We start from the raw sequence: 17,995 nt of genomic DNA, 5'->3' as shown, positions 1-17,995 counted from the left end.
AGGGCATTGTTCAACCCTTTACATTGGCGCATATAAATTAACAAAAAGGAACAGTGTCTTGGACAAGTGATTCCACAATGTCTTTGTAAACTGCAAAATCAGAATCTTTCAACTCACTTCCAGCCAGTTGCAAAACTTCCTCACGGTCTGAATAGCCGAGAAATCGGACTAGGATTGGAAGTGGCCCATTCTTGGCTGATTTTCCCAAACCGTGAGTTTGTTGAAATTCAATTTTCTGATGTGGGTTTTCTATCGCTAGCTCATCCTCCATAAACTTTTAAATGAGTGTCTTTGTATCTTCGTTCGACCTGTCATCATCTTTGTTGGCAGAAATGATCCTCTCAGGATACCCACATATTCTAAATTTTCTCTTCAGCTGTAGTTGAACTCTGTGACCGATCAGATCAATATCGAGCAGGTAAAGCATGCACAGATTTGTTTTCCTCTGCCGAATCCCCTACATCGAGCAAATAGTCTTTCGTAGCTGTCTGATCCAGATGTTGAAGGGTGGAAAAGGCTGATCGGGGAAATACACATTGTATGTTTGCAAGGATATGAACGAAGACTCTAGTTGGTATAAGACTTTTCCAACCACGCCTTCCATAACTTCACAAAACAGATTGCTGACCATGCAAGCTTTGCACGTTCTTTTGTAGATTGGTTCTCCTTGGAGCCTTTTCCTTAGTTTCATCGTTTGTTATGTCAATAATGTCTTGTGCCATACGTACAAAACCATCTTCGGTTGCAATACCAATAAATCGGTTTACTTACACATCGAGGCATGGTAGAATGGCGGTGGCATCAAAAGCCAAAACAAAGGGACCCTTATAACCTATGCTGTCATAAAAAACGGCCACTTTTGAAAACATAAATTGTTCCAGTGTTGTTGGAAATGGTACTTTGCCGTAGTCCAAAAGTCGTTCCATTGTTTTGTGTCGTTGAAGTTATTTATAATAACTTTATTATTTCTATAGCGCAAAAATCCATGTACATATGATCTAGTGCGCTTTACACAAGTAACTATCGCAGGATTACAACAATAATGTACTTATAAAAATTATTCATATTATATATACCTATAAAAAACCGATGTGATCGAAAAAAATCGCTTAAAACCCTAAATAAAAAAGATTAAAACCCCCTATAAACATCTCGCCCCTGTGAAAAGGTCTGAGGCACCACTCTTTTCACGATGACTTTTGATCACTGCAGCAACATGTAGCGTGATTTCCGGCAACTGGCGATTCATGTTCTTTATGTTTAGATCTTTCCTCAACTCCTGTAAGGAGTCTTCCTTCACCATGAAATGGCTTTTAAATCATAGTCCCTCGAAAGGAGAGTCTCTGGACCCAGTCCCTTCACGATATGTCAAGGCTTCTTGTCACGTGACGTCGAAGGTGCATGCTAAAAATTCAAAATGGCGGATGAAAGAGTGTCAGAGGAGGAATTTGACAACGAATTATTTTTTGGGAAGGACGATTGGGAAGAAGAAGATGACAGTTTGGTATGTGTTTTGAATTTCATCGAGAGAGATCAGTATGAAACTGTGAAAGAACTTGAAAACGAGTTTTAGTCCATGAGCCAAGACCCCCAAAATGGATTTTCGTCGCACCCCCCTTAATACCTAGTGAAATTGGTATCAAATTAAAGCTAAAGGTGTGAAGTTCCTAAAACTACTTGTTACCAGGATGATAACTGGTGCATAAGGGAGATAGGGCAAGGTTTTTTCGAGGGGGAGGTGGGGATACTCTTTACATTGTAAATACACGTGATGTAAAAAATCTAATAGAAATCACGAAATACCCGCCCAAAGTTGTCTCAATCTTTTTCAAAAACACATAAAATTAGTATTTTGACATATTTTACACTTTGTGACCCGCCTTTTTGCACCCGTTGCCATGGAAACTATGAATATATCCCATTGCTGCTATCTCGTTAATTGCAAATGCTGTTTCTTATGATTACTACCCCGTTAGCACGAAAAATAATTATTTTTGTGTTTTTTTCCTTGTAATCGCATAAGTTTATTTGATAACACAATGCATGATATGCTTTGTTCCATCATGCATTTAGCAAACACACGGCAGCGTCCTTCATGCTGAAAATTGACGAATTAACAGAAGGTAAGGAATTGTCTCTTTTTCGCAAAATGGCCATTAATTGTGGACGTAGATAGGCTCACATCATTTCTTAAGGCGACTCTTGTCATATTTAAAACTTCACTCTGTACTTAATTGCTTATAAAAATTGTTTTTGCAACACCAGAATGCATGTAAGGTCAAACTAAGGTTACACTAAAGAGGAGCAAAGGAACAAAGCAAGTTTCGAAATAAGTAAAGCTGAGTCTCTAGATAACTACATTTATTCTGTTATTTGGCAATACAGTGCTTATTTACTTGTCTTCACCCTCGTCGTCGTCATTAACATCGTCATCTCCACCTTTAAAGCCGGTTGCACTGTTCATGCAATTTTCAGAGCAAGTACAAACTTCTATGCAAGGCAAGCCTTTACCGACATCGCCTTGTTTGTCAATTGCCGCGGAACCTACAGCAAACTAATTGCATCACAGCCTGTGGAGCTGGCGCCCGGTCTGTCCAAACGATCTCAAGGCGTCCTTCCTTCAGTTTCAATCCATGGCTTACTGGTTCTTGCTCAATTCGTGGCTGTAAGGCTTTCTTTCAGAGAAAAACCTGGTAATTGGTTCGCCTACAATCTTTGACAAAAGTAGTTGACACATTGACTTCGCTCTGCGGTTTTTATGACAAATTTACCACTAGTTTATAAATTTCATGACTCTCTGCTAAAATACCCCCTCCCCCCATCCAATGTTGTAAAATGGTAGCAAAGGACTCTTAGAAACAAACTACAACATTGATTGGGGGGAGGGGGGTTGGAAAGGTGGGGCAAAAGGATGAAATTGGTCCATATAACAATAAAAAAGGGCGTAAATTGACAATGTGTCAACACTTTTGTCAATGATTGTCTGAGGTGGAAAACGGAATATATTTTAAGAACAGCGCGTAATGATTAATCGGTTATGACATAAATTTATTTCTACCATCTGTTGTTTTCAATTGTCCAATCGGCATTGATGCTGTATTAATTGGTTTCTAATTAGAGGTCATTAATGAATTTGACGATAACGCAATCAAAGGGTCAAAAATGGAATAAATTGAGGCAAAATGTTTACCGCTGCTGTAATTGATGAAGAAACTCCTGCATTTACCTGCTTATTTCTGATGTGAAAATGGTTGAAAAAGAAGGAAATTATGTTGAACTAATGACACGTTTCCTAGCCTTTGGCATATAGCATAAAGGTGTCTGAAGACATTAAACTGCGAGGAGGTCACGCACGCAAATCATCGTTCGAGACGAGCAAAGAAATATAAAGCCCGTGTTTACTGCCCATTTCATTTCCAAATGCCATTTTATGGAATAATGAAAGAAATTTCACCGTTAGGCGAATAACTGTTATGTCAAAGTAACAATGCGCTTATGCAATGTAATATACCTTGTGACATATCCAACGCAGTTGGATGAAGGGTGACAAGTGCGCGTGACAGCTCCAATTGTTGTTACTTCATGTTTTATTGACGCTTGTTTTAAGCATTTCTTTAAACATGAAAAGCTAACTTAAGATACGAAAGTCTTCATTGTCTCTTTTTCTACTATAAACAGCCTTCAGCAAGCCCAAAAGGTGTCTACCTTTTGAAAATTCACGGTTAACCACGGTTAACCATCAGTAAACAAAGAACATTCCTAATCCTTTCTAGACTGATGGTTAACCGTGGTTAACCGTGGTTAATCGTTCAAATTTACACATTTTCGCGAATTGTGTGGCCAAGAAACATTCTAGCGAGATAATTTTGACAAAAATTCATTTACCTCTGGTTTTCTTAGGGAATTTCAGCGACAAATGGGAGTATTTTCTAGCCTCACGATATCGTAGATCTTGTTAAACATTAATCTCAACCGCCCGGGAATTTGGTTTCGCGCTAGAGAGAACGTGTATTGCTGCTTTTTCTTAAAATGAGCCGGCTGCTTTGTAACAATGAAACGAACATAGTTAACTGGAATATCACTGCGGAGGCCCCGCTTAACACTTTTAAACAAGAAAATAAAAAATACGACCCTAGATAGTCACGCGCTAAGAACCATGCACGGGATCTGAACCCGTTTTGTCTTTATTTTCTCAACTGAAGACATTATTTTTAACTTCAAATAATCAAAACTACTCTAACGCCACACATTTAGCGTGCTTTCTAGAAATAATCCTGTTAGAGCTAAGATAGGTAACGGGTATTCTTTCTTTTCACTCAAATAGACCTCAGACAATCTTTGACAAAAGTAGTTGACACATTGACTTCGCTCTGCGGTTTTTATGACAAATTTACCACTAGTTTATAAATTTCATGACTCTCTGCTAAAATACCCCCTCCCCCCATCCAATGTTGTAAAATGGTAGCAAAGGACTCTTAGAAACAAACTACAACATTGATTGGGGGGAGGGGGTTGGAAAGGTGGGGCAAAAGGATGAAATTGGTCCATATAACAATAAAAAAGGGCGTAAATTGACAATGTGTCAACACTTTTGTCAATGATTGTAGGTGGTATCGAAGGGCAGCGCTTGTTGGCAGGAGTTGGTGAGACTGCACGTTTTTGCCTTTGCAAAACACTTTGTAACGGAGGTTATTGATCTACGGTGGCCTGTAGGGGACATGCGATGCAGAAACAAATAAATAACTAGCACTGTCAGTTATAAGTGGCAGTGCTAGATATAAGTAGCAGTGATGCTACTTATATCTAGCACTGCCACTTATAACTGACAGTGCCACTTATAATTAGCACTGTCACTTATAACTAGCACTGCCACTTATAACTAGCACTGTCACTTATAACTAGCACTGCCATTTATAACTAGCACTGTCACTTATAACTAGCACTGTCACTTATAAATAGCACAGTTTTACAACCCCCCTCCCCCCATTTCAATGTTGTTTATGCTTTAGTGTTTTTAAAACAAAACCTGTCGAACCGTTAACCTCAAGAAACAACATTGAGTAGGGGGGATGGGAATAAGATATTTTAACCCGCTTGAAAGTCGGGACATTTGTGAAGTTTGAGGAATTGCGATATTTCGGTGAGCGAAGGAGCCATAACTATTTAAAACTCTTCGACTTGTTTTTGAAAAAATAATTTACGCCTCAAAAATATTGTTTATTTAAATTTTACAGGCAAAGAAGAGACTTCTCAGGTCAATGGCGTACGCATGCTTTTTTCTAGTCCGATCGAAGATGCTCCTATGAGCAGGGCAAGCGTTTTTGAAGACCAGTGGTCATGTTGTAGTCATTTAAAAAGTATTTGACCAAAGAATCTAGTTGTAAACTATATGGAGAGGGCTGATAAACAGTGGCAGTATCGACCCATCAACGTATAGTCGACGTTTATTATAATATAAAGTGCTGAAAACTGTTGTCAGCCACCTTTTTATAGCTTTAACAGTTACCTTAAGTCATATATACGGTAAAGTACTTTGTTCTAACACGGCAAAGTATTTTGTTCTAACACGGCAAAGTACTTTGTTCTAACACGGCAAAGTACTTTGTTCTAACACGGCAAAGTACTTTGTACTAACACGAGAAAATACTTTGTTCTTCCACAATAAAATACTTTGTTTTAACAAGGTAAAGTAGAATATCTCAGCATTCAGACCCTTTCCCTTCCGCCATAGTGCGAAAAGCGAGCGAAAAGCCTCGCGAAAAGCCGGCACGTGGATGATTTTGAGCCTGCAGTGGTTTTTAGCGGTGGCAGTGCTAGTTATAAGTGACAGTGCTAGTTATAAGTGGCAGTGCTAGTTATAAGTGAAAGTGCTAGTTATAAGTGACAGTGCTAATTATAAGTGGCACTGTCAGTTATAAGTGGCAGTGCTAGATATAAGTAGCATCACTGCTACTTATATCTAGCACTGCCACTTATAACTGACAGTGCTAGTTATTTATTTGTTTTTGCATCGCATGTCCTCTACAGGCCACCGTATTGATCAGCTTGCATCGATTATCGTTGTACAACATAAACCAGTTTTTGCAACCCGGTAATGCTCTTCTCGCTCAGGGGAAGGCTCTCTCCAAGAACTTGGACACTGTCGTTCATGATTTGGCATTCTCTGACTATTTCAAACGCCCTTTTCTTGCCCTTGCCTGCAAATAAACTCATAGCATCACAACCTGTTAACGCATGCAAACTAGGAGGACTCGGCCTACCCTGGGACCCAGCTTCTCGCACAGTCGGGGAACGCTTATCAATCGTGATCTACTTCTTTTCTCACTTTTGAAGATCAGTTCGGCAGGAATGGTTGATTGGTGGTGACATGTCACCACTTCAACATTTGTATCCGGGGAGACTTTGGCGACCCTTTGATGTTCATGTGAAGATGCGTGTTTCACATGGAGGAACATCCGTGTGTCAACTTCTTCCTGGTCGGTATACAGTTCTGTTTCGTCAGTCGCTGTCATATGTCCATCTATGACGACAAGCTTGGTGTAGTGGTTGTCATGGGTAACATACATTACACGACTGCCGATCCTTTCAGCATATTCTTCCTTCGACCAGTCCTCAGAAAGAAACCTGAGAAGACGCACGTTGTTGCTCGCGCATGACAACTACTTCTTTTACTGACGTAGACAGAACCGCTGGGAGCTAGTAATGGCGACGGCTAGTTGACCGGTATTGCTTCTTCTTTCCCTCTCTATGTTCTTGATGGAGATGTCTGGGTACTGATCTCAAACAAATTAAAGTCAACTCTTCCTGCTTCCCCTGCCTGCATCAGTATTCTCTTGAAAATCATAACTACCAATTCGGAGAATCTCTCTGCAATCTTCCTCGCCGTTTGAAGCATTGCTATTGCGTCGATGATGACTGCTAGTATTTGAGCTGGCATGCCCTGAAGACTCTTTACCCCATGCTCTAGTAGTTTGCCGCTCTGTTGGTTTTTACTAGCGCGCCAGCGACCATGGAACGAGTAATCTAATGACAGGCCATCCTCCTTTGATACGGTTGTCTTTCTTTGAACGTCACGGAATTACAAGGCTTCAACTTGGAGAGTGGCTCAAAGAAACCTAAAGAATCACTCAGCAGTCTGTCCTCACAAACGCTGTCAGAGTTTCTGTTTCTTTCTCTTTGGCGGCAAGTATATATAACTTGTTGGTTTTAGTCGCTACACAGCCAGAACTAAGACTGGCGAGTTCCTCTGATGGTTCAAACGGATCTGTCCAATTGCTGACAACTTCCATTACTTTCGTTACATCTTTATCGCGTTTCATCCATGACTTCCCAGCTTACTAGTGAAGACGATCTTCTTCTTTCTCGCCTGTCATCGTACGACACTTATAAAAAACAGGGCACGAGAATGCGCAGTCTATTGCTGTACCGCATTCTTTTTTAGACTGAAGCAAACGATGCCACCTTTTGTTTTCGTACTTTTGTTTAAAGTCTGTTCTATGGTCATTAATGCTTCAAGGCGGGTTTCTGATTATGTGTTCCAGGTAAACAGGTAGGAAACGAGCACAATTCACATGGTCCTAGGTGAAATACCATGGCAGCATTTCCCCAATGCACTCAAGATGGAGGGGCCAGTTGCCTTCTCTTGTTGCTCTGATAAATGTCACCATCAACGAGATCATTTCAAAGTAGGATCTCCAGAACTTTGTAATGGAGCCATTGTCCTCTTCACTATGTAACTTGAAAAGTTTAAGGAACTTGATGAAATCTGCCATCGTGAGAAGCCTATTAAATTTCTCAGCGGAAATGTCTTTTTTTTATATCCACTATAGCATTAGTCAGTTTAAGTAGTTGGTTGGGTGACCATTGTCCTGAAGCCACGACTTGAATCCTCTCCACATGTTGCAGATTGTTTTAAAAATGTCTCACAAATACCAGGATGGTTATTATACCTAATCGTACCTTTTTGGTACGCTTCGGCAGCATATCAGGCGAGTTTGGTCGAGCCATGGCTCGTATTTTGGCGAGACGCAGTCTCGCCAAAATACCCATGGCGAGACCAAACGAGCCTGATATACTGCCGAAGCGTACCAAAAAGGTTCAATTAGGTATTTACCATACCCAAATTCAGCCAAAAATCCGGTGATATTATTCGCTCTGTTGAAGCTATGCTTGCCAGGTACGTAGTGCAAAATGTGTTGACCTGCTTGTATTGATACTTTTTTGGTCGTGAACACTATTATCAAGTCCTCTTCTCAAGTTTTTTAACTCGTTTGTTTGCAGTTTCATTCTTTTCGTTTTCAAAATCCAAATTTGGCGAAAAAATTTGGAAACTCCGACTCCATTGTTTCAGTCTGAATGTTTCAGTACTCGCGTCGGCAAACATCGCGCAATTGGCGAGTGCGCTAAAGTTTAGTTTTGGTGGAAAGTTTTTCTCATTTTACGACCGGCAAACACCAGCTAATTAAAAATACTAGGTTCTGTTTTATTGGTAAAACTTTTTATTAACTCATCGTACGGTAACACTACTTTACTTCAAAGTGACCATGATATCCTAGCATATCAGGTCAGTGACTTGATATCGTAGGATATCAGGACAGTAGATCGCGCTTCTGATTGGCTACTTGCGAATTTGGGTACGGTAATAAGACAAACTACTACACTAGAAACTGATTAAAAGTTAATTGCTAGGAGGCTATTTTTGGCAATTTCTCACCTTCTGCTGATACAGCAAATTTCCAAGATGGCGGAGCCTGCTATGTGGTTGCTAAGTGCAGGACGGGACAAAGGCTCAAAATACATTGTGGTACAAACAAGCTAAGGCGAATAAAAGGGAAAAACACGAAAACAATTGTTTTTTTTTCGTAATAATTGGGCTGTAAACATAAGAAAACGGCTTTTGTAATCAAGAAAATAGCAGGAATGGGTTTATTTATGGTTTCCATGGCAACGGGTGGAAAGCAAAAAAAGATAAAGAGTGTAAGAGCGAAGGCACAGATTTTTGGCACAAAATGTCAAAATTGCGGTCACGGCCAAAAGTAAATCTTGCCATTATTTTCAATTTGTAGAAAGTTTTTAACGAGTATTCAAAGGTTTGGGGGTTTAATTTTCAAAATACGGCCAACTTTCGGAAATATTTGAGAAAATTGATTTCGCACTATCGAGGGCTAAAAATAGCCAAATAAATTAGCAAAACTTAGCATTCGCAAAAGCGTTCTCGGGTTATTAGTAGAAGTTATATCCTCGGAAATAAAAAACATATATTTAAAGTAGAAGTATTAAGCAATGTTTACATGCCTATGTTTCGGTTCTAGATTATACTTTTCACAGCGAAAGTAACGCTCTTTGATAACAATTTTATAACTGATTAAGTAAATACAGTTTCACTTCATAATAACAACCTGAATTTTTGATATGTGGCCACTCTCCAATCGGCTTCATTTTATGGCTATAAAAAGCCAAAAGACTCTTCTTTAACTACATATAAAAATTAGTTTGGGTTTTGCAGCAAGCGCATTTTAAAACGCCAGCGAAATCTTGGTAATTTAACTAAAATTTGAACTAATTTGCATATTACCGTTTTGATGCCATGTTAACCGCATTCACGCGAGAACCGAAAACTCAGGTTTTGGTTAAATTTTTTGCGTTAAACATGTCTTACACTTGAAAACGATGACATACCTGTAAGCATAGAGTCCAGTTTTTGTTTTGTTCATCTGATGAATTTGTTAGCTAGCAGAGCGTAACGTAGCAGTTACACTGAATTAGTTAAAAAAAAACATACGGTCAAAGGTCACAACAGTTTGCGTTATGCGTGATGCTTTTTATGTCATGGAAGATTGTAACGCATACCGATGAAGTAATATCTTCAAAAGCACAAAATACTTCAGGGAATTACGTTCGTCCTTTTTGCGACTTTTTTTGCTTGTTTACAAGCGAAAATAGGAGAATAGCAGTTATGTGGGGCAAAATTTGGAACATTCTTGTCTACTCTCAAGGGACTTTTTTAATTTCTCAAGGGAATATTTTAATTTCTCAAGGGATTACTTTCCGCTGTGGGTGATCATGCGATCTCGTGGAAAAAACGTGACTTGTCATTTACAAACGTTATAACAATTTACAAACGCCAGCTTTCTTATCTCAACGCACGTGTGTCTGAAAGGCGATCTATAAAAAGCGTCGCACAAACAATGGATTGCGTAACTAAAACACGAATAAATAGCCACTAGCACTTACATCGTTTAAAAATTACAAACGTCAAAAAACTTGCTCTTTTCAAAGATATTATTGAAGTTAAAACAAATGCAAGAGATGGGGGCTTCTTTTAAGGCTTCTTTTTTAGGCCAAATTTGGTCGCTACAAGCGCCCATTCTATTTCGTCATCAGCCTAGGTCGTTAGGGACGTGACCTCGCGTTGACAGCAATGTTGCATCACAGGCAGACCACCCTATGTGGTCGTGGTTAATTATTGTTGTTGACATGAGACGAACAAAAGAAATTTTGAAATCTATAAGGGTTACTGAAATAAAGCTCTGGAAATAACATATCTAACTACATTTCGCTCTAAATATCTCAATAAAGTTTAATGAAAAGTTTATCGACTCATGTGTTGTATTTCTTCGCCTGCGTGGGCCGTTTTAAGCACTTTTTTAACTGATTTAGCCGGCCGAAGGCCAGTAAGAGAGAAAGAGGAGACAAGGCTTGCAAGTCGGCGGCCGCCAGCAGCGACCTCCTCCACTTCAAACTGGAATTAACGCCAAACTACTGAAAATGTCACCTATCTGACGACGGCTATCGATCGGTGAGTTGTTGCTCTATCTCTTCGCCGAATTTGAACTTCATCCCTCCAATAGTTTCCGAGAAAATCCACGCTGAAATCATGCATACGGCTTTTTGACTGCACAGGATAAACCTTCGACTCATACTTCATGCAAAAAAAGTCGGTCTCTCGAAGAGACTTTGATTAGAACTTCTGCTAGGCAGCCGGGAAAGGGAATAACGTGAGACGTGAGCAGCCTATATCTCTTTTTTGAGGGAGGGGGAGGGGGAGGTGGGGTGGGATCGAGAGGGAGGCAAATTGGCCTCATTATTCACTGCTCGTGTGAGGACATTAGGGGCCAACTATTTTACTTTTGAGGGGGGGGGGATGGGTGATATTGAAAAAAATATATATTCCGCAAGCGCATGCGTGCAAGAAAAAAAAATTCCTGCACAGGACAGTGGTCCAAAAAAAATTCATGCTTGTACAGTGGGCTAAAAAAAAATTTCTGGCAAGATGTTCCCTGGGCACATAATTTCAACTTTTAATATCAGCAAACTGTTAAAAGATTTTAGCAAGTGCACTTAGGTAAGAGGGATTCATAGCACAATAATGTGTTCCCCTCAGATGGCTTTTTTGCCTGTGGTTACCGATCTTGGTACATTTTTTTCTCAAATTCAAGATCACGCCTGGTGTTGTGACACGAGTAAGACCAGGGATCCACTTTTTCAGAGTTCAGAAAGTGGCCTTGTCTGCCATTATCGATAGTATTTGTCGTCGGGTATCCCAGGTGCTTGCATTACTGTAGCCCTCTGTTAGGACATTCATGAGAACGTTATCCACATCTTCATCCTCGCTTTCGCTGTCACTTGAGAATTGCTTGTTAAACGATGGAACAAGCGAGTGCCACAACTCGCCTGGTTGATTTGGTGCAACCTCATCTAAATCAGCACCAACTGCCTGTTGTGCCTTGCGAAGATGGCGACGACGCGTTCTTTCACTAGCTTCATTCCATGGAATAGTAACAGTATGCCTGACTGGACTGACATCCCTGCTTTCTGAGAATTTGTTCAGTTTGGTCAGCGGTGTAGACTCTTTGCGCGTAGGCCCCCTGCTGTGGGAATCAGTTGTGATGTCAACGCTAGTGTCTGAAGGGCAATACAAGCTCCCCCTGGCGTCTGGACGTTGGAAGGATAACACAGAGACGCTCGCGTACTTTGAGCCACTGGTGCAGCGCCAATAGAGGTGTTCTGTAACGAATAATAAAATTCAAACCTACTCAATACCACCTATTATTAAAAACTAGCAATGGTATATTGCAGCTCCTGAGTTTTGATTAGTTAACAGGCAACGGTATATGAGCTCAAATACCATGGACCACAAAATATGGTAGCCGATACGCGTCAACGGAAACAGCTGGAGAGCTCAAATATTGCAATTATTTGGGCAATTCTAAAAAAACAATTATTCCACTCGCGCTTGTTGGATATGAGATCGTTATAGCCAACTCAGCTGAACTCAACTCATATCCAACGCCTGAGGCTAATCTTGATAGCTTTTAGTGACTAAAGCAATAAGTAGAAGCAACTTTTTTATAACCCGGCTATTGAAGTGGTACATTACAAGAGATGGTTTAGACTTACCAACGACATGTTTTCCATTTGCAGAATGACTTCGTCTTCTATTGCCGCCTTGTTTTCAGCATCCACAAGAAGCTTACAACAATTACAGTGGAACCCCGATATAACAATCTTCGATATAACGATATTCCCGATATAACGATGAATATGTTATGTCCCGACAATAGTAAAATGTATGGGACGGAACCCCGATATAACGATTCCTCGATATAACGATATAATTTTACTGCCCCCTTGGCATATCATTATATCGGGGTTCCACTGTAGAACAAACGCCTGTGAAAATTAAATGCAATTGATTTCAACTGTTGGTTTCACGCTTTTACCTACGCGAAGTTGCAGAAAAAAAAACTTATAACATAACAGTCAAATCTGTTTAAACATGTTCCGTTCAACCGATTTCTAGTAACGGTATTGACATGACAAATAAGTATTGAAGTGTTATTTGCGCAAAAGATTGGTAAGAGGTAACAAATGCTGCAGCAAGAACAAATTCCGCATAGAGAATACTTTTTTTCTCCTGCAATACCAAGACACTCAAACTATGGCCACAAATTTGTCTAAAGGGGTGATGTAAACCGAGGGTGCGCAAAGGATTCGTTTCTCTTGACAAGCGGTCGGGAAAAGAGCGACCATGGAAAGTTGTGAAACGAAGTCCGAAAATATCGGACTTCTGCTTGCACTGAGCATGCCTAGCTTTTGAAAGCAACGTTCGACGAACTTCTGTTTTTTTTTTTTTTTTACTTCCGGCCAGTTTTTATTGTTTTCACAACCATTATAATTGATCTTGCAACGAATATTTCGACTCACTTGTCGCATTAAGCTTGCGCAGCAAGGAACTGAGACTCGATGTACGCAGTCTCGTACCCAGAGGCCGCGATTCATCTAGTCTGCGCTAGGGATCGGGATCTTTGAGGTAATCTGAAAGCTAGCCCGCCTAACAGTCGACCGAATAGAATTGGCTGTTGAAAACTTTTTCGTTTCACCACAGTCTTCGTCGCACATCAAACAGGAACCAGGTTCTTGTTCCGGTTTTTCCCAATTGCTGGTCAAGGGGAACGCAGGCTCTGGGAACGAGATCGCGATGTACGAGATTGACTTGTGCCTGGTTAACTGGAGCATGCACGTTTCTGATGATAGGAATTAGCTGAGGCATATCCATTGTCTTCAGATCAGATCAGATCGGAATTTAGAATTTAAATGAAAGACGGTTTTAATAAATACCTGTTAAGTAACTTTACTGTGGTTTAAATAAAAACAAACTGACTCACCAGTGCCGACTGGAAGAAAGATTCCTGTCTCTTTCATTACAAACTGAGAGCCCAACTTACTTAAGCCTCTTTCTGCTTTTGGCTTTTTACTGGTAGTGGTGTTGTACAAGCTCACTGGTATGGCTTCCAGCTGACGCCAAGGCATGCACGATGTTGTGGACATATAGTCCAGTTTTGTATGTTTCAAGGCGGCGCAAAAATTGTTGCTCTCGCCAACAATAATTCTACTTCATCTTCAATCCCGATAATAGAAAAGGCTGACTTGTGTCCTGATATATCTCGATGACAGGTGAGCAAAGGAACTATTTCTACTGACTTTGTTCTATCTTTTGAATCATAACCACAGCAACCACCAACAATGGCGAGAAACGAACAAGCGCTGCCCTCCATCGTTTCCCACTGAAAAAAGTAAAATGCGTATAAAAATCTTTGACGTTCATTTCACTTACTGCCCCCCTCCCCCCCCCCACACAATTACTTTTACCTTGGCATAAGCGTCACACATTATACTGACATGTCATGAGTCTTACTTGCAACTGACCAGTAGCACGAACTGAAAAGGAAAATCTCTGCCCATGAGAAAGAAGGAGGGTATTTTTTAAAATTCAAACAGTGATTCAAAAGTATTGTCAAACATTGTTTACTTTCAGAGTTTGCTTACAGGCCGAGCACGGATCCAGTATAATCCACTCACCACCCATCGCTCACCGCCCCATTCTTGAACTTTTTTTGTTTTCATTCTCAAATGCCAGCAAAAAAAAAAAAAAAATATGGAAGATCCGATACCAGGATTCATTGTAAGAAGATAAAAAGCGTTCTCTAGTAAAATATTTAAAAATTATAAGCTTTCGACAGCCAGACTGCTGTCTTCATCTTCTACTTCACTTTTATCCGTCGAATACAGCAGTCTGGCTGTCGAAAGCTTATAATTTTTAAATATTTTACCAGAGAACGCTTTTTATCTTCTTTAAAGGTTTTTGTTGTATGGATGCAAAGGTGTTTTCTGTAAATTTTTATGCTTAAAATTTGACACTTAACCAAACATACTTCAATTCCAAAATTAAAATTTCGTGATATTTTCTGTAAGTTTATAATTAGATTTCATAATTTAATTTGGATGTTTACACAGGTGTTGTAGTGCGCAAATTTTGTGCGACAGAAGTGTTCGTGAGCAGCGGATTTTTTGGCTTTTTGATATGTGAAATTTTCAATGTTCATCGGGGAGATTTAGTTTCTGTTACTAATTTATTATCAATATAGTGAGCTATCCGCACACGTTTCTGCACTGAATACGGCTTGTAGCTTGATTGAGGGTGGCACGTTTAGCGGCTAGCGTAGTATCCAGAGGGGCCCTGCCTGGTTAACCTAAAATCTAATTAAAATACCGTATTTTCTCAATTAAACGCCCCCGGCGTTTATTTCAAACTTGGCTGCGTGGATCCGGCGTTTATTTGAATGGTGCAGTTTATTCGAGCAAAATGTTTATTAAGCAAGGGTGTATAATCATTATTTGTGACATGAATGTATCTTGCCATCATACCTAAAGCATATTACACCTCGAATAAATGCCTAAAAGGCTTACTTACCACTCTACCTTGGAGTCCCGGCGTTTAATCGAGAAAATACGGTAAAATTCTAAAATAAAATGAAAACTTATAAAAAATATAAATAATAGCAATTTAAAAATAGAAATAGCTCTAACTATTTAAAGATATTTTCACTCCCCCAAAAAATAGTAAACTAAAATAGTAAACTATCCGTCAACAACAAAACATTCTTGAAATTCCATTTACCGGTCATGCGTTACAACTTCATCTGAATCGGCACGTAATACTCAAACAAATCGTAACACTGGCCTTTTAGTCCCTGGCAGTTAATTTCGGGTAAGTACGCGAAGATGGCTGCGTAAAAGATGATCTTGTTCAGATTCAAGAAGATGTAATTATAGATCGTAAATTTTTGCAGAGCTGAGAATGAAATGTGGCATCTGTGAGTCTCCACTGTTTATAAATCAAACGCTTCTTTCACCGCTTGTACTGTATCTACCGCAGCAATATAAAAGGTAAGTGATCCTTTCAGTAGCGATAGAAAAGGATTTCAAGTTTAATTTAGTGTTAAGCACAAATTTAAGGAAAACCAGAGTTTGCAGCTATTACGTGAATGCGGCCGTTAGTAACATGTCATCATAACGGTGATATGCAAATTAGTTCAAATTTTAGTCAAATTACCCAGATTTCGATGGCGTTTTAAAACGCGCTCGCTTAAAAACCCAAACCAATTTTTATATGTAGATAAAGAAGAGTCTTTGGGCATTTTATAGCCATAAAATGAAGCCGATTAAAGAATGGCCACATATCGAAAAGTAATGTTGTTATTATGAAGTGAAACTGTATTTACTAAAGCAGTTATAAAATTGTCATCAAAGAGCGTTACTTTCGCTGTGAAAAGTATAATCTAAAACCGAAACACAGGCATAAAAACATTGATTTATTCTTCAACTTTAAGTATATGTTTCTAATTCTCGATGATATAACTTCTATCAACAACGCGAGAACGTTTTTGCGAATGCTTAATTTTGCTATTTAATTCGGCTATTTTTAGCCTTCAATAGTGCGAAATCGATTTTCTCAAATATTTCTGAGAGTCGGCGGTATTTTGAAAAATAAAACCCGAAACCTTTGAAAACTCACTTAAACCTGTTTAAAAAATAAAAAAAAGGAGGGTTTAATTTTTGACTGGGACAAGGTCTGCTTCAAAAATCTGTGCCTTCGCTCGTAAAATGTGACAAAATACTAATTTTAAATATGTTTGTAAAAAAACTTTATCACTTTTAGGGGTGTTTTTGCGTTTTGTATTGGAGATTTAACATTACTTGTATTTACAAAGCAAAACTTATCTCCACACTCCCCCCGTAAAAAAGTATGTCATATCTCCCTTATCACAGGAAAATTTTACAAAAACCCATTAATGTTATTTTTAAAACCCATAATGGTAATTAGCTAATTCACATCCTTACTAAATTCCCATTAATGGGAATTTTACGATGAAGTAATAGAGTAAACAGTTTCCATTAATGTAAATTTACCCTTTTGCATGTAAGTTCATAAAATCCCATTGATGGAAATCAATTTTGATAACACCAGTAATGTTAATTTGAAATCCCATGACAGTATTTTTTAGAGAAACCATTGATGGGAAAATATTCAAATACATTCATGTGAATTTGGCAGCACATTCCATCATGTGAAATATTGAAATCCCATTAATGGGAATGAACATGAAAACAAATATAGTGTGTATTTGAAATCCCATGATGGTAGTTTATAGAGAACCCATTGATGGGAAAATATTCAAATACATTCATGTGAATTTGGCAGCACATTCCATCATGTGAAATGATGAAATCCCATTAATAGAAATCAACTTCTCAAACTCATTAATAATTCATGACGTTATAAGCCAACCAGAGCGCCCCATTCGGGTCAGGTGGATGAGTTGGAAACTCAATGAAACACCAGTTGAAAATCACTAGTGTTTCATCACGTTTTCATCACTAGTGAAAAAATTGTTCTTAATCTGCATATTCATATATTACTCAAACACAGCTTTACATGAATTATTAATTTTTAATAAACAATGACCAGGAAAAACATTTCAAATTACAAACTGACAAGCCTAAGTCATTTGAAATTAAAGTTTACAGTACATTTCTTAAAGTCGCCAAAACAGACTGGCATAGTATCCATATCCACATTCTGAGAAACTTAAGCGGCGTAAGCGGCTGAACTTAACGGCTTAACGGCTTAGAGGCTTAACGTAAGCGGCTGAACTTTGTGCAATTCATACTCTTTAAAAACTCCACCAACCTCGAGTATTGGAACATTGACACTTCGCACTCGTTGCCAATCCTCAAAAATCCCTATTGCCCACTTATTTTTATATCTGGTAGACTTCGGTACTGCTCTGTTTACGCAAAGTTCTTCTTCCTCGATTGTTTTCGGGGAGCGAAACCTTCCTTCGGCCATGGCAAAAACAATATGTAAATCCCTTCAAGTTCACAACGCTTTTAGAATACGAATTTGGTGGAACGCGAAACTATTGGATAATTAAAAACAAAAGCTCACAAATACAATGAATGCCGACTGAATACAACAAATCACACATACAAGGCATTTTAAAGAAAAATGGGAAAAATACGACACTGCATAATTTTGTATTGTTTCTTTAGAGAAGTCATTTCAAAAACTTGTGCATCGTGTTTCATCACGATTTCCAAACACTCGAAAACAGATGAAAGCACTCGGCCGAAGCGGCCTCGTGCTTTCATC

At 39.1% G+C, this 17,995-nt stretch overlaps 1 protein-coding gene across 1 annotated transcript; it reads right to left on the bottom strand.

The window, feature by feature from the left end:
- Positions 1-11,326: 11,326 nt before the first annotated feature.
- Positions 11,327-13,830, bottom strand: LOC144652133 (uncharacterized). The gene is made up of 2 exons (XM_078512160.1): positions 13,668-13,830; positions 11,327-12,006 (listed from the first exon to the last, which is right to left on the bottom strand). Exons 1-2 carry the CDS (start codon positions 13,828-13,830, stop codon positions 11,492-11,494), a joined length of 678 nt encoding a protein of 225 aa, XP_078368286.1. The 3' UTR covers positions 11,327-11,491.
- Positions 13,831-17,995: the final 4,165 nt, after the last annotated feature.

The sequence above is a fragment of the Oculina patagonica genome, chromosome 4, assembly GCF_052425735.1.
Source record: "Oculina patagonica isolate OP01 chromosome 4, crgOcupat, whole genome shotgun sequence".
Classification (NCBI taxonomy): domain Eukaryota; kingdom Metazoa; phylum Cnidaria; class Anthozoa; order Scleractinia; family Oculinidae; genus Oculina; species Oculina patagonica.
The sequence above is the reverse complement of the archived record's forward strand: the minus strand, read 5'-3'. Positions and strand labels throughout refer to the sequence as shown.